General features: G+C 39.7%; 2 protein-coding genes across 6 annotated transcripts in view; both read left to right on the top strand.

Annotated features, from left to right (window-relative positions):
* Positions 1 to 23,253, top strand: part of LOC137564209 (protocadherin alpha-C2-like) — a 362,151-nt gene that overhangs the window by 37,758 nt on the left and 301,140 nt on the right. The window lies entirely within an intron of this gene.
* Positions 4,500 to 12,710, top strand: LOC137564211 (protocadherin alpha-3-like). Its single transcript, XM_068277794.1, has 2 exons — positions 4,500 to 6,959; positions 12,599 to 12,710. The coding sequence occupies exons 1-2, from the start codon at positions 4,602 to 4,604 to the stop codon at positions 12,647 to 12,649; spliced, it is 2,409 nt and encodes an 802-aa protein (XP_068133895.1). The 5' UTR covers positions 4,500 to 4,601; the 3' UTR covers positions 12,650 to 12,710.

Below are 23,253 nucleotides of genomic sequence, written 5' to 3'. Positions count from 1 at the left end.
TAAGCTACATATCTATGGAAGGATAATAGAGTTAAATGTATTTCTGAAAGTGGACATTATGTCTGTAAGGAATTACTCAAAGAGTTATGTCTGAATATTGCCATTAAGGATTAAGGAATGCCAATAGACATGCAAAGAAATCATCTTGTTGTTCTGATTTAGAGGGCATTGAGTCTATCTCCATACTGTCTTTGAAGGCCAAGCACTCTTTGCTGTGGCCTTGAAATGCCCCCTCAAGAACTGGTCAGACCTACCTCTCACGAACAGAGATGAAAACACCTTCTGGTGCTTTTACTACACTACCTAAATGCTCTCAAACTCTAGAAAAAACATGTTTTATTCATATGTTAATGCTGAATGGATGGTGTCTACTTGAAATGCCAGATCTGGAAAACCTTGATTTTGTTTTAGATTATTAGCATAGTTAAAAAGGGTGAAGCAAAATAGTTTTTTATGACTACAACATTAAATTGCTATGTTCTTTGATGCTACTAACAGTCACAATTGGAACCTCTTTGGAACTGCATGTAGTTAAACTACATAGCACTTGTGGTTGCTTAAGCCTGATGTGGCATAGTTTTAATGCCACTGGCTCCCGTGCATGTGACGCAATAGCGCAACCCCGCTGGCAGCTGAGCGCCATACCTTGGTCAGGTGCCAATTACATAAGCTCCTGACCCTCTGGCAATCACAGTGATCAGGAAGTAAAACATTTAAAAAGGTCCAGGTCTTTCAAGAGAACTTAAACTGAGAAGGATATGGATTTTTCCTTTTAAAATAATACCAGTTGCCTGACTCTCCTGATGATCCTGTGTCTCTAATACTTTTAGCCACAGCCCCCCAACAAGATGCTCTGACTGAAGTCAGACTGGATTAGATGCATGCTTGTTTCAGGTGTGTGATTCAGCCTTTACTGCAGCCAAAGAGATCAGCAGGACTGCCAGGCAACTGGTATTGTTTAAAAAAAATCCATATCCTTCTCAGGTAAGGTTCCGGTTAAGGTTAGTCTGAAATAGGTTAAAGTATTATTTTATTAACATCTTGTCATACCTACCTATGGCTTTGCACTTGTTAATGATTAAATCAGTATGGCCATTAGAATCAAATATGCCATTACACATGCTATAAAAAAGACTTACTGCTAATGTGCATGAAAAGAAGTATATTGATCTTGATTGTGGGGCAGCACGACAACATACAGAGGCCTCAAGTATTTGTAGTATAGAAATCAGTTGGTGTCAGCACAGGTCTGACCCAACATTTATATATGAAACTTCTCTTTATTTGAAGAAAACATATTCAAAGAGAAATACAAGCATATGGCAATGTGGTAGAGTATTACAGAGCTGGCTGTACAAGATAATAAGTGCAAAATATAAGTTTAATTTCAACAATGCCCATATCTGATCTATCTTCTGATTTATTGTTAACCCTATCCACACATGGCAAATTCCTCCTAGTTGACCTGATATACCTGGCCTAACCTTAATCTACCCCTAATAGACCATAAATGCTTCAGCTCAAGTTCCTCCAACCCTTAACCTCCATGAACATATAATTATTTATAAATGTTAATCTGTCTATATCAGGATTTCTCAACCAGGGTTCCCTGGAACACCAGGGTTCGGATAGAAAGAGATCCGCAACGATGTCTTCACCAATTCCTTGAGATCCAAAAAGTATTTGCAGGGTTCCTCCAGGGTAAAAAGGTTGAGAAAGGCTGGTCTATATTGTTAAAGAGACACTCAATAAAGGCATTATTGGGTGCCTGCTTCAAAGTCCATATTATGGGGATTCATATACAGTACAATGGTCCAGGAAGCAGATCATATAAGTTGCATTTCAGTCTTTATATTACACATGGCAAGTTCCAACTTGTGCTTCTTTTGGCTATAAACATGAGGGAAAATGGACACACTTGTTTTCTGATTCACAGCATGAAAAAGGAACATTTTAGTTTTACTAAAACAATACTCTTATTTGATAATGCAGAATGACCTATTGATTTGTGTGCAGTCTTAATATTAAATATAACTCATAATTTCTCTGGGTGAATGGAAATGTAATAGTAACAAAAAATGCTGAAATACAGAATATATAAAGAGATCTCAACGATAATTGCACACAAACAAAACAGTTTGTTGGCACAAAGTGCTCAAAGTGTTTTACAACAGGAGTAAAGCAGACAGAAGTAGGAAGTCATTCCGGAACTCCAAGCTTAATGTGATAATACCAACCACTTTATCAGGAGTTAGAAAAATTCTACTCCATGACCTTATGCTATTACCGGACAAATGTGACCTATCCATATTTTATGTTGTTCTCTGTACCTCCATCAGCATATATGTGAGATTTATTAATGTTGGTTACAGTCCCTTACTATTGACAACTTAAATATTTTCATTGTTTAGTGTTTTTGTGGCAGCTGTAAAATTGTGAATAATTATATCATCAACACTTATTTTACAATCTATATGCTTTTGGCACTTTGCAGCCACACAACAATTTTCTTAAAAGGCAGAACAATGAATTCTTTCAGATAATTAGACCTGGGCCATGGCATGCTAGGTAGCTTTTTTTATATATATACTTAACAGGCTTTAAGCAGTAGTTGATTTTGGGTTTCTTCCCTTTTTGAGGGAGTCCAGGAGTATTTTTATTTTAATTTGGAAGATTTCAAGTTTGTCAAGTAAGTGTTTTCTATACATTAATGAGAGTATTCCTTTTATAATTTATCTTAAGCAGTGGACCTTTTCCGCACTATAAAATAGTAACTATACAGAAAATAAGTATGCACAGTATTTGTATTCTGTCCTACACACATTCTGGTCAAATCTGTTGGACTTAACCAATTTGATTGACAAGCCCAGCTTGTGCTTCTGATTTAGGGAGACTTTCATAACTGCAAGTTTAAAATGTGCCTAAACGAATACAAGTAAGTTTCATATAGATTTTTTTTGTTTTTATATTCTAGATGGAATTTTTTTCTACTACAAAATGTAGTTTAGATGTTTATATAGGTGAGTACATATCATCATTTATAGTTGTATGATAATTCCTTCACTTTTAAAAAGAATCAGATTATCTAGGCCTAAACTGATGAAAAGGTTACCAGTACTGAATCCTACATCTAGGTACACATACATACTTTTTGACCCTGTAGGAATCCCTGTGTGCAGGGATCCTATCTCTTTCACCATAAAACAATGGATTTTTCTGAGTGATAGACCCATGCGGCTCTGTGTGTGCTATGTGTGCACTTGTGTGCTATGTTCTGACATATAATAGTGGTTCATTGAGTCAATGCAGAGTGTGGAGAATCTTCTGCTAGGGAAAGAACAGTCTCCACTAATCACATCAGTAGAAAAATGGTATGACATGGGTGTGATCTGTTTGAGTTCTTTTTTTTAATAAATACTTTACCATTTGGAACAATTGCATTGGTAATTTCAGCAGCATTACAGACTTTTATGAATAGGGTAGTTTATAGCAAGGTGACATGTTATCTCATCTCTAGCACCATGTTCTTTACTTGGTTTTTAATTTTGGATAGCTGGTTGATTTACATGAGTTCTAACCTGATCTTCAGTAGGTTCTCAGTATATCCAATATAATGTATATGTATTATTGAATAACATTGCTATTATTTTATACAGCACTTTACAGAGGGTACATAAATGCACAGGGTGTCAAAAAGCGAAGCTACATTAATTACTACTGATACTACTACTACTAACTATAATAAAACAAAGAAGAAAACCAGCAATAGCAATTAACAGTATCTCAAAGGTGCTCAGAACACAATGGGACCAATCTAATTCATGTTTTCTCCTGAGTTTTCTCATTGGTGATATTTCATATCTGATCAACAAAATGCATTTTAAGCCACCAGCAAGGAATAAAATACTCAGAATAATTTTGACTGTACTGTTTCACCTACATTGTGGTACTTTTTTAAAAGCAGACTGCTTAAAAGTTATTTTAAACAAAAGATAGAAATTATCTCCTAGGATAAAAATTTAGGAGAAAAAAATGGATTGGATCAGGCCAAATGTGTTAATATTTGTCTTTTTTTTACATTAAAAACAAATATATGTGTAACATTTATCTTTGTTGTTTATGACCTTCAAAGGTTATTGTATATCTGTCCATTTACTGAAGTTAAGAAATTACTATATATTTTTTTATAAATCATTTAAATGCTGTTAAGCCTTATGCCTAACAATATTTAACATAAAAAGTATTCATGAAAATACATGCAGAATACAAAACATTGCAATGTTATACTTAATTTGTTAAAGATAAGAGATAATTATATTACATATTTTCAACGTAAGATAGAATGTATTTGAATAAGAATACAATCACTTTTATTACTCACACCAGATGCAATTTGAGCATTAAACACTAGATGTCACTCTGCACCAACTTATAGCAGGAAGCTAAAGACAGATTGCTTGATTCTGTAGCAGAAGACTGGATATCTTACTGTAATGTCATCGGCAACAGCAGGTTTTTCTTTATGTGCTGTGGATCTTTACTAAATGTGAATGCCGTCTCTTCTGGAAAAACCTAATTTTCATCCTTAGTGATTTTAAGAAATGCCCTTTTCAAAACTGGATTATCAATCAAGAAGCAGGTTGATTTATTTTTTGTTGCTACAAATGTCTTGGGATGTAGTGTTCAGCCAGCTGCATTATATCACCAAAGAAGAATCTAAGCATGGCACATTTGTTGGAAGAATTGCTCAGGACCTGGGACTGGACATAGGTGAGATTAATTCCAGAATGTTACGTGTTGTCTCCAAAGATGACAAGGAATATTTTCAGGTAAATCTGCAGAATGGAATCTTGTTTGTTAAAGACACAATAGACAGAGAGCTGCTATGTCCAGGCACCCAGTTTTGTATTATTCCCCTGCAGGTCATTGTAGATAAACCTGTGCAGATGTATCGTGTAGATGTAGAGATAGAAGATATAAATGACAATAGACCAGTCTTCCCCTCCACTGTTACTAGCCTTGTGATATCAGAACTAATGCCTGCAGGATCTCGTTTCCATGTACAGGGAGCTGCTGATCCAGACCTTGGAACAAATTCTATTACAAATTATGAGCTCAGTGCCAGTGATAATTTTGCACTTGATATACAGAAATACATGAATCAGATCAGATCATTAGAACTCATATTGAAAAAATCTCTAGACAGAGAAAAGCAGGCTGTTCACAATCTCACACTCACAGCTTATGATGGTGGTAAACCTAGACTGAGTGGCACATCTGAAATCATTGTTACAGTGGAAGATCTTAATGATAATGCTCCAACATTTAATCAGCCATTTTATCAGACTAGCGTGATTGAAAATGCTCCTAAAGGATCATTAGTAATAAAGGTAAATGCCACAGATTTAGACCAGGGAAAGAATGGTGAAATATTGTATGCATTTAGTAAAGCAGCAATGGAAGATGTAAGCAATGTTTTCAGCATAGACAGGCACACAGGGGAAATTAAAGTGATTGAAGAAGTGGATTTTGAACAAGCACAAATGTATGAAATACAAATTGATGCTGTGGACAATGGAGAGGTCCAATTAATTGGCCATTGTAAAGTTCTAGTGACTGTGGTAGACGTCAATGACAACCCCCCTGAGATGACAGTGACATCACTAGCTGTACCTGTTCCTGAAGACTCTCCTGAAGGAACAACAGTTGCCATTATAAGCGTGGATGACCAGGATTCAAGCTTAAATGGGAAAGTTAACTGTCACATGACTGATTCTGCACCATTCAAAATACACCCAGCATTTAAGGGAGATTTTTCTTTAATTGTTAATGGACAGCTAGATCGAGAAACGAGATCACAGTATGAAGTTGTAATTGTAGCAAGAGATGAAGGATCACCACCACTATCTGTTTCAAAGTCTATTAAAATTGACATAAGTGATGTGAATGACAATGCTCCAGTCTTTCAACAACCTGTTGATACAATATTTATTAAGGAAAACAATCCACCAGGTTCTCTTGTGTACAAAGCAACAGCTTCTGATCCAGATATTGGGCAAAATTCCTTCATCACCTATTCTATCAGTGACAGTACAGTTCAAGGAATTCCCATATCATCTTATGTGTCCATCAATCCAGAGAATGGGAAAGTGTTTGCTCTAGCTTCCTTTGATCATGAGCAAGTCACATATTTCCAGTGTCATATAAAAGCAACTGATGCTGGCCTACCTCCACTTAGCTCAAACCTTACATTAAATATTTTCATTGAAGACATAAATGACAATCCCCCTGTTTTTTCCACCATGTTTTCTACATTGATAAAAACTCCAAAGTCAATTGAACCAGGAAATTTGGTTACTAAAGTTCAAGCAGTAGATGTTGATTCAGGATACAATGCTTTGTTATCTTACAATCTCAAGGACCATATAGGCAAAAATCCATTTGTTATATCTCATCATACTGGAGAAATCAGCTTAAAGCGACCATTTACAGATTCTGATCATGAAGAGTATCGGCTAATGGTGGTGGCAAAGGACCATGGAGAACCATCCATGACAGCTACAACTGAAGTAGTTATTTCCTTGGTGGAATCTGGAGGGGAGGTTCTCTATGAAAATCCGGAACCCAAAGGTCTTACTGATGAATTTTCAGAAGCAAATATTTACTTAGTTGTGGCCATCTGTGTACTATCAAGTGTATTCCTCATTACCTTAATCATTTTTACTGTCTTAAGGTGGCAAAAATGCAGGGATGAAGTCAATGAGCTAAAAGAAAATTACAAAATATGCTCAAATACTGGAGGCAGCTGGGTGTACTCTCAACAGACTCAGTACCGAGTGTGCGCAAACTCATCACAGCCAAAGAATGACTTAATAGTTTTCACTCCAAATAGCTCTCAGACACCAACCAATGATGAACGTGCAAGCCAACAACAAGCTATGGTTAATTCTTTTTATCAGGTAGGTTTAAATGGAATTACCCTCCTGTACAAATGTTACACATATAAAAGTGTGTATTTGTTTTGTTTTAATTTCTAACTCATCAAACAAGGTACATCATTAAAGTGGTTTGGGAATGTTTATGTTTCATTCAAATTTATTCACATAGAATATAATAGGTAGCTAAAGGTAACTGGCTAATTAGTGATAGTCAAGGAGGAAATCTTATTGGAAAAAGCACGAAAGTACTTTGTAATTTAGCAGGGCATCAAACAGTTAGTACCAAAATAACTGGAAGTGACTAAAAAACTTTTTGTGAGAGACCCACCTACTTTATTTGCCTTCTGTTTTTTCATTTTTAAATATATGCTGTTTTTATCTATTGCTAAATATCCATGATATACTGGTACTGTTAACTTCTTCTAACATTTTGTCCTCAAGGACCACATCCATGCCAGTGTTTACGATGGACTGAGTAATGGAGAAATGAGTTCTACTTGATGAACCACACCTTCCCAGTTTCAGTCCTAACAATTAATTAAAAAAATGTGTGAGGGCCTCGGCCCTTGAGAACTGGAGTTTGACATCCCTGGTCTATAGCAAGAGTCTGAAGTAGGCTTCAGGATTACCCCTTTTCTTTTATATTAGCTTACCAAAGGTTTTAAACTGATTCAAAACATCCTGCTTTTGCTGGTAACACTACTAGTTTGTTTGTGTTAGGGAACTTTACTGCAGTGTCTGCCTACTTAGTTCTTTAGTTGGTTAAACTAATCGTTTTGTACTTCATTCTCTGCCCATACATCTATTAAAGGCAATGGGATCACACCATGTTTTGAACTCAGGAAATTTTGTAGCCAAAGCCGTTTTTCATTTATTCAACTGAAACGCACAGATCCAGGAGCACCAATATTGGTGTGCCTCGGTCACACCCCAGTACCAAGGGGCCACAGCAATAAGTATCCACAGTATCCACAGAGACCGGCACCACAAGAAGTATTGTAGCTCAATTACTTTATTCTGCCATCCAATCGCAACGACAGACTGCTGTTTCGGCCATAACAAGGCCTTTGTCAAGTTGCAGACAAAATACTATTTTGTCTGCAACTTGACAAAGCCCTTGTTATGGCCGAAACAGCAGTCTGTCGTTGCGATTGGATGGCAGAATAAAGTAATTGAGCTATAATACTTCTTGTGGTGCCGGTCTCTGTGGATACTCATTTATTCAACTGACATAAATCAGATTATGTTCTACACATGGTTTCCCTAGCATTTCCTGAACGGTGTATTAGATAATCTATGGTTTTATGTGTGTACAGCTTATTTTCTCCTGTTGACTATAAAATAGACAAATTAGGAGAGAAAAAGAGAGAGAGACAGGGGATGGGGTGGTAAAAAGGTGGGATCTGAGAGCTTGTTTAAACTGTTAAACTGTAGGCGATAGTCTAACAGCACTGGCTAAACTCAATCGTCAGGCTGTGAAAGATATTCATATAAGGAAAGACATTAATGTCATACATATTTCCATTACTAATATGATTGTACCACAATATTTTCAAGTACAATTTAGTAAATGCTTGCTGTCTTTCATGTACTATTCATTGGACTAAAATACATTTTTAAAAATACTAACTGATCCTTAAAAACGAATACACCAAATATCCAGTAGCCTTGCACATTAAGCAATGTAATTTTTTAATCATTTAATGCAACCACATAGTAAAAATAATACATTATATCCATACTTGGTGGCTATGCCCTACTGTGAGCAACCTATGGTCAAATGTGTCCAATCTTATTAAAGACCTATGTGGAATACCAATCAACCCTTATCCTCTACACAATCTCCTAAATGTCAGGATAAAAGGGATACCTAAACATGTAAGCTCATTATTCACTAGAGTAGTTACAGACCGTAGAATACAGATTGCCCGATCCTGGATGTCACAAGAACTTAGTTAAGATAAAGTGATTTCAAGCAGGGGCGTATGTAGGGCATTTGACACCTGTTCTGGGTATTAAAAGACTCCCCCTGGCCCCCCCCCCAAAAGGAAAGGAGCGAGTGTGGCATGCTAAGGCTTGCCACAGAGGGTAATGCCAGGTATAGGTTCCCCAGTATAGGTAATATAGTTGTCCCAGTATAGGCAGCATAGTTGCCCCCCGTAAAGTTGGCCTAGTATAGATAGTAAAGTTGCCCCCAGTATAGCTAGTATAGTTGTCCCCATAGTAGGCAATATCGTTGCCCCATTATAGCTAGTATAGTTGCACCCAATGTAGTTAGTATAGTTGCTCTTAGTGTAGGTAGTATAGTTGCCCCAGTATAGCTAGTATAGTTGCCCCCAGTGTAGGTAGTATAGTTGCCCCCGTATAGCTAGTATAGTTGCCCCCAGTGTAGTTAGTATAGTTGCCCCCAGTGTAGGTAGTAAAGTTGCCCCTAGTGTAGATGGTTTAAGTGCCCCAGTATAGCTAGTATAGCTGCCCCCAGTATAAGTAACATAGTTGCCCCAGTATAAGTGGTATAGTGCCTCAGTATAGCTAGTATAGTTGCCCCCAGTATAGGTAGCATAGTTGGCCAGAAATGGGGTAAGCTTAGAAGGAGGGGCAGTGGGGACAGCGACGGGGAGAGGGACAGACCCCCCACCCCCCTCACCTGGGTCCCCTCCTTCCGGCACTTCCCCCTCCAGATATAGGGCGGCAGACAGGAGTGGCGAGCATGGAATTACTCACCTGTTTCCTGCGTTCCAGGCACTGATGCACAACGTCATCGTCACGTGCCACTGGTCTTCACCTTCTCCACTGCTCACTGTGCTTACTGATTAGCAAAAGCACAGTGAGCGGTGGAGAAGGCAGCGACATGTGCCACGTGATGATGATACTGCGCTCCAGTGCCTGGAATGCAGGAAGCAGGAAATTAATTCCTTGCCTGCCACTCCTGTCTGCTGCCGCATATCTGGAGGGGGAAGTGCCAGAAGGAGGGGACCCAGGTAAGGGAGAGGGGGTCTGGCCCCCCTTCCCCCTGCTGTCCCCGCTGCCCCTCTTTCAGCACTGCTTCCCCTTCCTCCTTATGGTCTCTGTGGGAGGCCTTGGCAACACCCCCTTCCTCTCTGTCACCCGATGCACCATGCCCCCTGGTGCCCAATGGCAGGAATGCCTTTGATCTCAAGGATTAGTAATATCTGTATTAATGAATACTTGATGGGATTAACAAAGGACAAATTGGATACTTTCTATGACACATGGACTCCTTGGTTGACCTCAAACTATGCCTCACATATAGACCTCTTGAAATTTGCCCCAAAACCAATCCACAATCCAACCTGATCTAATTCAATCATTGTTTCTCCTGCATAGACACCATAAATCTCAGTCAAATGTTTATTGTTGATGTTGTATTATTTAATTTTGTTGTTTTCTTCTTTGGACATTCAATTGATTTTGTGTAATTGATTCATAATATTGCATAATTTTGTAAAATTTCATGTAATTTTGTACCGCCTTAAGTGGTTAAGAGAAAAATCTCCATATATGCTATCATCACCAAAATTGCTACCTATGTTAAGGGGAATAGTGAGAAAAAAAATCATTTTTTTAAGAAAAATCATTTTAAAAATGCAAAGAAAAAATGTTTTTTAAACTCAAAAAAATTACAGTTTAAAAAACATTTTCCTTTACATTTTCAAAATCAATTATCTCAGAAACTACAAGTTTTTTTTTACTTGTTCCCAATATCCACCTTAAATTTTGGTGGGTTTGCTATTAATCGTTAAAGTCTGCACAAAAATATGCAAAAATTACACTTCCTGATTACCTCTATATAAAAAAAAAAAAAATTTTTCCAGAAATTTTGCATTACGATTTTGCATCATAACTGCAAATTACGATGCAAAATTACAATTATGCACAATTCATGCTCATCATTAATTCTGATAATTTCAATATAATACAGAGAACAAAATTATAAAATTCATGCCAGTAAAAATATCAGTTCAGACTACTAAAACATAAATTCTACTTTCAACTACTTAGACTTACAGTCATTGAATCAAATTAAAGATGGGTGCAACTTCAAAATCAAGCACTAAATGTCCCTCTGCTTTTATCACTTGCTGTCAGCTGAATATTTTGCTATAAGGGGATAAGACACAATCATTTTCATTTTACATGACCTGGCTCTTCTACAATTTTAAATAACCTTTGTTTTCTGGAAAATCCACCTTTATCATCAGAGATTTTAGTAAATGTCTAAAGCAACATTGCACTATCAAGCAGGAGTCATGCTTGTGTATTTCCTATTGTTATAAATATCTTAAATATCTAAAGATGTGGTCTTCTGTCAGTTGCAGTATATCATGGGTCATTTTATCAGAGTAGTGTTATTAGAAATGGTTCTAAAGTATAATTGGCAATAAAGATAAATTCCACAGATTTAGGCCAGCCAAAGAATGGTGAAATAGATTATACTCTTTGTGAAACAGCAAATGAAACTGTAAGAAATGCTTTCAGTATAATCAAATACACAAGGGGAAATTTAAGTGGTTGGAATCAGAATCGGAATAATTTATTTCGAAAAGTACAATGGGAGTTGTACCAGGAATTATTTTTGGCACATACAGGGTCGGTGATGGTACGGTACAGTATCAGACATACAGTAGATATACACTTGAGTGGCATAACACATGCAGCGTAGTATACAAGAGTAGGCATATACATAGCAGCAAAAACTAGAGGGGTCCTAGTGCTGTGTGAGCGGAGCTGCCTGCCTCCTTGGCGGCGCTCAACTACTCTGTCGCAACTCGGATGCCCCTGTAATGTCTGACAGTACCTAGAGAAGGAGAGAAAAGAGAGAAGAAAGGGAGAAAGCAAGGAATAAAGAGAGAGAATGAGAAGAAGAAGGATAGTTAAACCAGAGAGAGAGAGAGTTCAGAGAGTTCCTGCTGTCCAGAGAGAGTTTAGAGAGTCCTGCTTTCCAGCTGGTAGGTGGTGTGGCCGGTGGATCCCATGGCTGCACTCAGAAATCCAGCCCCCAGCTTACGGCCTAGTGGCACTATGAGCGGTTGGAGAAGTGGATTGTGAACAGGCACAAATATGAAATACAAATAAATGCTGCAGTTAATGCAAATGTACAGTTGGTTGTGTATTGTAAAGTTCTAGTGACTGTTGAAGATATCAATGACAACTCCCCCCTCCCCCCATGACAGTCACTTCCCTTGTTGCCACTGTTGTTAGCTGTCACATCAGAAATTATTCATCCTTCAGTATACACTGAGCATTTAAAGGACATCTTTTAAAGAAGATTGAATTGACAACTAGATTGAGAAGCAAGATCTCAATATGACATTGTACATCGGTGGCTGGAAGGTGTAACGGTTAAGGGCTCTGCCTCTGACACAGGAGACCAGGGTTCGAATCTCAGCTCTGCCTGTTCAGTAAGCCAGCACCTATTCAGTAGGAGAACTTAGGCAACTCTCCCTAACTGCTACTGCCTATAGAGCGCACCCTAGTGGCTGCAGCTCTGGCGCTTTGAGTCCACCAGATGAAAAAGCGCGATATAAATGTTATTTGTCTTGTCTTGTATGAATAACTATGCCATAATCTTTAAACTGTCTGTTGATACAATCATCTACCAGGTTCTCATGCATATATAGTTTCTCCTTCTGACCCAGATATTGGACAGAAATCCTTCATCACCTATTCAATCAGTGACAGCACAGTAGATGGAATCCTCATATTTCCTTACATCTCTATCAATCCAGAAAATGGTTAAGTGTTTGCTTTAGCTTCATTTGACCACAAGCAAGTCCTATATTTCCATCATCATATAAAGGACAAGCATATGGAATGATTCTTGACACTGACAATGAAACAATGGTTTAAGTATGATACATCTATCTCGTTATCTTAAAAGACTAAAATATAGAATTTGGTTAGAAATTCACAATTTCCATTCATTTTTATATTCTGCTAACAAAATGTTCATCAATTATGTATGGCTATAATTGAATTATAATTGTATTAATTCTTTTTTTATCAACATAAATTTATTGTGTTGTCGTATGTCATTATTCCCCCTCTGAGTCATTGCAGCATTGGAGTGAGGTGTAATTCAGGGTCCAGCAATCACTGGAGCCCCGAATTACTCTTATGCGCAATGCGCAGTATAATTTTGCTGCTATGGGGCACCTGGTTTCGGTGCCTGGCGTGCTCAACACCCTACTATCTAATTATCGTTCTTGTCCTTTACAATATAAGGTATATACACTATGCTTTAAATATCTATATCTACATAGTTAAAAATAAATTTGTATAAGAAGCTCAACCTCATTGTTTACTTCCAAATATTTTGTACAAATAATCTTTCACTGTCATTTAGTAATAATAAACCTAATATCATTTGAGAGTTGCATTCTTTTGCTTGACAAGTACTCGGTATTATTACACGTACATCCAATGTTTTGAAGTCACATTTGAAACATCACAATTAATTCCCAAATATTTTCATGTCCTTTTCTGTATCTGTCAAATCAACAGAAGGGCAATGGGGCACACATAATTCTAAGGGAGGCAACAAGGTGTTGTGCCAAGATGAACACCCTGTAATGGGAGCACACAGTCCGACTTCTCAGACACTGTAATCTATGGTTTAACCTTGTAATATTTAATCCCAACTCAGACTGTGGTACGTTATCGCTTTCTTCAACAATTTCCCCAAATATATTTCCAGAATATTGTAGGGTTTTCAGTTCGATGATTCTTGAGAAAACATATTATAGAAGCCAGGAAATACACATGAAAAGGGGTAAGGCCCAGACAATCCAGGAACTGCAGGAAGCACAAAAGAGAATAATGGGAGCCAATAGCGCAATTTGTTAAAGCATTCGGTAATGATCTGCATAAAGATATTTACTCACATTTTTCTGGTTGCAAGCAGATTTCAACCACCAATCGGGCATACAGTGCAGTTTTTGCCACCTCTCGGGCATGAGAAGGCCCTCACAGTTCACACTGAGTTGATAGAAACAACAAACTCCAATGGGGTTTTAAATTATTATAGGAAGAGGCTAGAGGCACCCAACAGAGTCTTGTAGGTGCTCGTATCATCTTCTGCTCAACCATTGGGTACTTGCTTTTGGGTATCATTGACCTGAGGAAGCATGTAAAACCCACAAAATGCTTTGTCATAACCTTTTTTTTTCAGTATAAATAAATTGTCTTGTTTAAATCAAGTCACGAATGCCTTTTTTATAAAAAAAAAATATTGTACTATTGTATATTAAGAATCCCCAAAGGACACAGGGTATAAATAGCTCAGTGGATGTTTATTGCAGCATCTAGCAATAAAAAGAGCAGCGACAGAACGCTGTTTCGGCTTGTAAGGCCTCACAGGTAAAAGCAGCGGGCTGTCGTTGCCCTTTTTATTGATAGATGCTGCAATAAACATCCACTGAGCTGTTTATACCCTGTGTGGTGCCAGTCCTTTGGGGATTCTTATTGTTTGACCCCTAGGTACAGGGGACCATTCTTGGATTGCTTTTTGTGGTGCTCCTGAGCTGTCGAATTATTGTATATTATATTGTTGGGCGCCCCCACCCTCTTCCAAAGAAAAACACATAATATTCATGGTAGTTTTGCAGTGTGTAGCACTGTATAATGTAAGGCTTAAATAAGTATATGTCATGGGTCATTAAGACTACTTAATAACCACAGTTTTGTTGAATTGGTTTGGTATACAGTAAAACCTTGGATAGAAAGTAACTTGGATTAAGAGCGCTTTGCTATACAAACAAAAATGATTGTGACATTTTGACTTCATATACAGGACTGGATACAGGCAATGTCTTTACAACTGATAGTTCTTCTCCCTTTGGTGCTGCAGGATTGTACTTAGTTGTACTTAATATGAGTGTAGAGACTGTGCAAAGAGTCAAATTTTCATGAAATCCTCAAAAGTAGGCAAACACAACTGTCAATAGATAAGTTCCCAGTTAAAGACACACACACACACACACACACACACACACACACACACACACACACACACACACACACACACACACACACACACACACACACACACACACACACACACACACACACACACACACTAATGCTGTTAGTTATAGTGACAGTTATTTTATACTATGTTCCCATAATTGTTTTTGGATTGTGGAACGAATCTCCTGGGTTTCCATTAATTCTTTTGGGAAAATTTGCTTTGGATTACAAGCATGTTTCCGGTAAGAATTATGCTTGATAACCAAGGTTCCACAGAACTGGATATATATCAAGTGTGGAGGATAACTTATTCCCTGCTCCTCATTCTCCACATTATTCAACTTCATCATTATCAACACTGGCAACACTGCTCTCGAAAATTATTTTATAATTAATGGAAATAGAGAATAGAGATATTGTAATGATTGCAGAATTATTTCCGTGGTCAGCGCACAAGATGCGCACTGACACTGGGGAAATCCTCCACAAGCGTGTAATTAAACAGAACTCAGCTATGGTGCTATGCACCTGTAGAGGGAAATTCCCACTGGCAGATGGAGCTGTGGAGTGCAGAGGAACACGGCCTCTGCCCTGCCACAGATGCCAGATGGGAATTGTACGAGTTTAAGCAATGCAGGGCAATATACCCCTTAGAGAGAGAGAGCACAGAGACAGAATGTATGTGTGTCCACCAATCTAGTCGCCACCCAGCGACGGTGAACACACAACAGCGGAAACAAAGTGGGAACGCAATCGGAAGAGTGACGATTGCCAATAGTGACACATGACCGAGTTAGACAGAGCACAAGTGTAGCAAGAAAGACATAGCAAATAACAATGATCAGAACGTCAAAGAAAATAACAAACGCTAGCTAAACGCGAACTCGGCACTCATTCGCAACAGCGAACGCGTTAAAGACACGATCACCACGCGTTAGGCGCCCAGTAATAAGTGTGCCACCCTAACTAACCAATATAACACAAACACAAAATAGAGAACGCGAACGCTTGCTAAACGGTTACCTCACCGAGCCTACAGCAAGCGTTCGTACCGGACAACACAGAGAGGAGTAGCCGGCAGCAACCGCAGCTCTGTCCTACACTCCCGGACAGAGCACAGAAGGAACCACCGCCACTACCGCTAGAGTGGATGCGATCCAGACAGACAAACAGATGAATCAACCAGTAGCAACCGCTGCTCTGGTTTGCACCCCTAAGACGGAGTACAGACAGAACGATTTCCTGTCGACCGCCGCTGGCGACAAGACAATCGCAAAAGATAGAGAGTACAAGGCAAAACAGATAATACAACCTGACTGCGCTAGAAGGGATGCCTAGTGCAGTCCCAAGGAATTACTCTAAGATAATCTTAGCAAACAATAGCTCCAGGTGAGTTAGCAGGAACAAACCATCATGACCAGCAGGGAATTCTGGGAAGAAATGTTTTTTATACTGCAAGCCATCAGAGGAAGCAGCTAAGCAATTTGCATGACAAGTGGATGCAAATTCTTACCCAGAACAGCACCTCTGCAGCTTGCAGAGTGGAGACAGGTCTCTTTTCCAGGGACCTGCCACACTCATATTTACAAAATGGTCAAACAGCTGTCTGCCTGTGCAGACAGCAGAGCAGATCATTACAGATATAAATATAAAATCCAATTTGTTTTTATGATGTAATAATTTTGACAATTAATCTTTATGGGTTTATGGCTATAGCCAGATACAAATTTTACAGTATCTGAAAAATTTCCCTCGGCTTTGGTCCACTAAACTTCAGCAACATTTGTAAACTTTGAATATTAAGGGCTATGTTAAAGGGTCTTCAAAGTAGAAGACTAGCCATATATGTATATGATCATCATCTCTCAATTAGCAACCTCTACCTAATTTGTTTAACAGACATATTTGATTTTATGTTCAATGTAATAATGAAGTCATTGTTCCTATACATAAACATGTAAAAACAACTTAAATGTATCAATACAAACCAACTGGTTTTCACTGTTGCACCAATATACCAATGTAACAGAATGCAAAATTAAGTTAAGTCATCAAAATTATTATTATTATTTTTTACTTTGCATATGCTTTGTGGGTCTTAGTGTAGTTTTATTATTTTGCATTCACCTTAATGCAGAAGCATACAATTAATATAAGCACACCATTTTACTACAGAAAAAAAACACTCATTAGGTATTACAGCAAAATATAAAAATGTATATTGGCCACTCCCTTTTTAAGATCTTTTGTACAAAAGATACATCAAATGTTTTACATTAAAAAAAACACTGGGGGGCGTGGCCGCAAGCTCATGGCGTGAGGACGTGTGTAGAGTGAGCTCCCGTCCAGCAGGCCATTTTACAGCTATCCTGACTGCATCCTACCCTTCTCAGTGCTCCCTCTAAGCTGCTGAATACACACCCGATCCGGTGTACTAGGCATGACGACTCCCCGCATCTCCACCGCCGCTGCCAAGCTGGAAAAATTCTGCCGCAGGAACCAAGATGGCGCTGAGGCCCCGCTATCTCCGGTCTCCGATGAGGGAAATCCTGACCCCCCGGAGTCTGAACAGCCTGCACCTACTTTAACGCAGGTCCTGTCGGCTATTGCAGACTGCCAAGCCACTCTAGCGGTCATCACCACCACGCTGGGCTCGGTCCGGACGGATGTCACATTTTTGAGACAGGACCTGGGTGCCCTGAAGGACCGCGTGAGCGAATCCAAGAAGCGCATAAGCGATCTTGAGGACTCGGTACGCCCGCTACAAAAGGAGATAAGCCAGTCCCAAAAGAATATCAAATCCACGATGGACCGTCAGGAAGACCACGAAAACTGCCAAAGACGCTCTAATGTGAGGATCGTAGGTCTCCCCGAGAAGGCCGAGGGCAACGCCCCGGAGCAGTTCACAGAGGCCCTGCTGAAATCCCTCTTTGGCGAAGGTACTTTCTCTCATGTTTTTGTGGTGGAGCGTGCCCACAGAATCTCCCTGAACCTCCCTGCTCCCGGGCAGCCCCCACGTAATTTTATCTTCAAACTTTTAAACTATAGGGGCCGTGATGCGGTCCTGCGTGCTGCACAAGAAAAGGGCGCCATTTCCTTTGAGAACACTACAATCTCTTTTTACCCCGACTTCACCACAGAAGTACAGAAGCAAAAAGCTAAATTCGCCGCAGTCAAACGCAAATTGCGTGATCACCAATTTAGCTACGCAATGCTTTACCCTGCCCGACTGAGGATCCTAGCGGATGGTAAATCCCACTTTTTTACTGATCCTGATGATGTTTACACCTGGATGGACAAGCACGCTAAAAGTTCCAACCGCTCCTCGCCGCAACACTAAGGTACTGTACTTCACTATATTGATCATCCCCCCCCCCCCTTCTCTTGGGATCACACTTCTTTTTGCAATACTATAGTACTGCTTTCTGATGGAAACTCTGCACTATCCCAGCAAGTACTCCTTAAATTGTGATCCAGATGTTTATTTGCCCAGCCATGTGCTTGCAAGTTCTTGAACACTGTTCTTAGTACAAAGTCTTCGCCTCGGTCTTCAACAGTACGCCAGCAACTCTCCCCCTTATCTACCTTGTAGGATATCTTGCGTACTATGTGAAAGTTCCTCGGACTGACTTAACTCCCCCATTATCCCCTCTGTTTGATCGCCATTACCAAGAATGCTGAACGAAGATGCTCTCCTTTTTCCCGCTTCAGTTACAACGTTTTGATTAATGTTATTATTTGGCAGTGGCGTTAGTGCCACTCAGCTATATACTAGGGAGTTGGGTAGTTAATATCAAACGCATTACAGCTTTTATTACTCCGGTTTATGATGCATGAGAATGTGTTTGCTTACTGATATTCTGACTTCTGCTGGACGGACCTGCTCCGTACCGTCCTACCACCACCCCACCCTATCTGCCTACACCTGTGTAGTGATCTGTTTACGTGCTAGTTCATATAACTGTACAGACTGGAAGAACTATCTAGCCCTGGTTTGTTCCCGCACGTTCTGAAGTTGGGTCTAAGCTTCACTTAGCTGTTACAGTGAAGCAGGGTGTTTATTTGGGTTTATTTTCTTTAATTATGTTGCTTTTCAGTTTATTCATTGACCCTATAGGTTTGCCTTCCACTTCACACGAGATTGGTTTATTACATACCTATGAGGACAATTATCCTTTATTCCCTTCTCTTATTTACACCTACCAGTTACCCACTCTGTCCACCAGATAGCACAAAACACTAAAGGTTTAAATATAATTTGCTGGAATGTAAGAGGCTTAAACGACTCTATCAAACGCTCCACGGTCCTAACCTACATAAATAAGAAGAAAACAGACATCTTAGCTTTGATTGAGACACATATCACGGGCAGCAAGTCTAAAGCTATGGAAAGACACTGGGTGGGCAAGGCATATCACTCAGAGTTCTCTCAATATTCCAGGGGGATCTCTGTGTTCATTAGAAAATCCATTCCCTTCTCCCCTCACTCCATTAAGATCGATCAATATGGCAGGTACGTCTTTTTACATGGACTATTATACAACAAACTTATATCACTACTTGCCTTTTATATTCCACCTCCATACTCCTCGCTACTTCTTAAAGAAGGCCTCCGTTTCATATCCGTTCTGCCCTTATGCCCTAATATCTGGATGGGCGATTTTAATATGGTCTGTAACCCGGCCATAGACAGATTCCCTGCTGCAACAAATAAAATAACTGCCTTTGCACATCTAATGAGCGAGATGTCCCTTGTTGATGCCTGGCGTCACACCCACCCAGCGTCTCAACAATTCTCATGTTTCTTTGCTACGCATAACACCCTGTCCCGATTGGACCATTTTTTTTGTCTCCAAGAACTTGCTGCCTGTGATACTGTCCGTTGAATTCTTTCCCCACATTGTTTCTGGCCACTCTCCAATTGGCATGACAATCCTCTGGGATGACACCCCCACGCAGATCATTTGGAAGTTTAACCCTTTCTGGCTCTCCTTGTTCACATCAGAGGATTGGCTAGTGGATAAATTGACACTTTTCTTCCATATACACAAGGATGAAAAGGACAGGGCACTCGTTTGGAATACTTTTAAACCATATTTGTGAAGTCTCCTCATCAGTGCTGTATCCCACTACAAAAGAGAGACTAACAAATCTATACATGACCTTCAGTCTCAAATTCTTGCACTAGAACAAGCGTACCTTCTGGACCCCTCTGGTGTGAATGAGAGTGCCTGGAAGGGGGCTCAGTCCCAACTTACCCGTATATTAAAAGAAAAGGCCCAGGCTAAAGCCTTTTTCTATAAGCAAACCTTCTACGAACAGGGTGAGAGGACGGGTACACTTCTGGCTAGAATGGCCAAAGACAGGAACTCTACTGGTTTTATTAGTAGTATTAAAGACACAAACTCTACTTTAATCACAGGCCCAGTTCCCATTAACAAAAGATTTGCTTCATATCTTCAGGACCTATACACTGCCAAATCTACCTTTTCCCGTGAGGAGGCCGAGATTTTCCTGTCCGAAATTTCCCTCCCCCGTCTCTCCCCGGATCAGGTTGAGTTACTTGATGCCCCCATTAGCTTAGATGAACTTGAATCAGTCATACACTCACTACCCAACAAAAAAGCCCCTGGACTTGATGGTATCCCCAGCGAAGTCTTAAAAAGATTCTCTGAGGTTGTCTTATCCCCTCTTCTCCAAACCTTTCAATACGCATTTAAGCAGGGCTCCCTTCCCGAATCTATGCGCACTGCTCTTATAGTTCTGATACCCAAACCTGGAAAAGATTTATCATTATGTGACTCTTACCGCCCAATCTCTTTACTTCCAACAGATGTTAAGATTTTAGCTAAAATACTTGCCTTACGATTAAGCAAAGTTATATTATCTCTCATACATAACGGCCAAACAGGCTTTATGCCTGGTAAAAAAAACCTCACTTAACATTAGAAGGTAGTCCAATCATAAAGAGGTAGATATTGTATCGTGCACAGGACAGCCACGTTGTCTCACTGAGGGAGTGCAGTTGCCAAGGCAGTAATCAGATTTCAAAAAACAGAAGAAAGGGCCTTGCACATCCCTTATAAAACTTCACTTTTAATTATATCAAATAAAAAAGACATACTTTACATATCCAGTAAAATTCAATAGAGAGAGGTACAGGCAGGTAGGGAGGTGACCTCCCTACCTGCCTGTACCTCTCTCTATTGAATTTTACTGGATATGTAAAGTATGTCTTTTTTATTTGATATAATTAAAAGTGAAGTTTTATAAGGGATGTGCAAGGCCCTTTCTTCTGTTTTTTGAAATCTTAACATTAGAAGGTTGTTTGTGAACTTGCAAGCTAATCATTACAATAAAGGTAGTAGAGTTATTATTTCCCTTGATGCCGCCAAAGCATTTGATGCTGTGGAATGGCCATTTCTGCTCGCAACGCTTTCCAGGTTTGGGTTCGGTGACAACTTTATTAGATGGGTGCAAATTCTATACAACGACCCTATGGCCCAAGTATGCACTAATGCTAACATTTCAGATCCCTTTCTAATAGGCAGAAGTACCAGGCAAGGCTGCCCCCTCTCCCGCCTATTATACGCACTCTCAGCTGAGCCACTCGCCTGTAAAATTTGCGCAGACTCACGGATTATAGGTTTAAAAATCGGCACCATTGAGGAAAAAAATCAGCCAATACGCTGATGACACTATCCTGTACCTCGCAGACCCCCACACTTCCCTCACTACCGCCTTCGACTTAATTACAGAAATGGGTGAATACTTAGGCCTGTCAATAAATTGGAGTAAGTCCGCAATCCTCCCCCTGGATGGTTTGAAGATCTCGGCTTCCTCACTACCATGCCCTCTCCAAGCAGTTACCTCCTTTAAATATCTGGGGGTGATGGTCCGGGCCTCTTCAACCTGTTATCATGAAGACAATGTAGCTCATCTACTTTCCTTTACCCAAAATAAACTGACCTCCTGGACAAAGCTGCCACTCTCAGTTATGGGTCGTATAAATTTAATAAAAATGGTCCATATGCCCAAAATTCTTTATATTCTTCATAGTTCACCTGTATATATCCCTCTACTGTTCTTTAATAAACTTAGATCCCTCATACTATCTATAGTATGGAATAAGTCTAGGGCCAAACTCAGGCATGCAATACTACAATGCCCCACCTCTTTGGGCGGCGTGGCCCTGCCGTCCCCTCTCCTATATTATATCGCCTCCCAACTAGAACATCTAGCGCACTGGTTTGTAACAAACTCCCTGCAACCCCCAGATCTGTTGGGATTTTCGTCCACTGAGAGCACCATGAACCTCTCATTCGCTCTTCTTAAAAATACTCTTACTACTCAATCTCAATCTAACACCATCTTAGTGCAGGCCTCTAAAATATGGCGGACAGCTAACAGACTAATGTCTACTTCCAAGTGGGAATACTATACACCACTATGGCAAAATCCCAATCTTTCCGAGCTACTCAAACTTAGCAACACTTCTTGCTGGGCTGATGTTGGCATACACTACATGGGTCAGATAATTACAAATTCAGCACTCCATGCATACGCTGACCTGCAAGCATGTTATTCATTACCCCCACAGTTCCAATTTATGTACCTACAACTGCAACATGCATTACACTCACAATTCCCCAATGGTCTCCCACTACTTGAGAACTCAACTCTCATGGAATTCCTTAAAGAAGGTCCACTACCTCACCATATTGGCACTCTATATAATGTATTAAATGAACACACTACCGCTTCGGTGGTGGAGAAATCCAAAGATAAATGGCTACAATATGATATACAGATTGATGACGAGGAATGGGCGGATTGCTTGCTTGCCACCCGCCTGGTATGCCCCTGTATTAAAGACCATCTGACCAAACTATACATAATTCACCAAAGCTACCTTATCCCTAGACATATTTCCAAATACTCCGATAACACCTCTAATACCTGCCCTAAATGCGCATTGCCTAACCCCACTTTCTTACACTTGCTATGGCTCTGCCCCCCGATCGCCGACTTGTGGAAACAAGTGGTCAATTTCATTCATGAGGGTCTCCAGCCACCCTGGATGTTAAATGTTGTATTCTCAACATATACGATGAAGATATAAACAAATTTGACAAATACTTTCTACTTGAAACTCTGTTTGCACTCAAAATATGCATTGCTTTAGATGGCTGTCCCCTGTTTGTCCCACTTTTTTGTAGTGAAAACTAAAGTTAAAAACTCTCTTCCTCTCAAGAGGCTGGTATACCAACATAGGGGATGCCCATCTAAATTCAATACAATATGGCTGGACAAAGTTAACTGAGTT

The sequence above is a fragment of the Hyperolius riggenbachi genome, chromosome 3 (assembly GCF_040937935.1).
Source record: "Hyperolius riggenbachi isolate aHypRig1 chromosome 3, aHypRig1.pri, whole genome shotgun sequence".
Taxonomy (NCBI): domain Eukaryota; kingdom Metazoa; phylum Chordata; class Amphibia; order Anura; family Hyperoliidae; genus Hyperolius; species Hyperolius riggenbachi.
Note: the sequence above shows the minus strand (reverse complement) of the source record. Positions and strands in the feature narration are given on the sequence as shown.

Coding starts and splice junctions, on each gene's coding strand:
- LOC137564211 (XM_068277794.1), top strand. CDS start 4,602: ATGCCCTTTTCAAAACTGGATTATCAATCAAGAAGCAGGTTGATTTAT. Junction 6,960..12,598: donor TGGTTAATTCTTTTTATCAG/GTAGGTTTAAAT, acceptor CTTCTGACCCAG/ATATTGGACAGAAATCCTTC.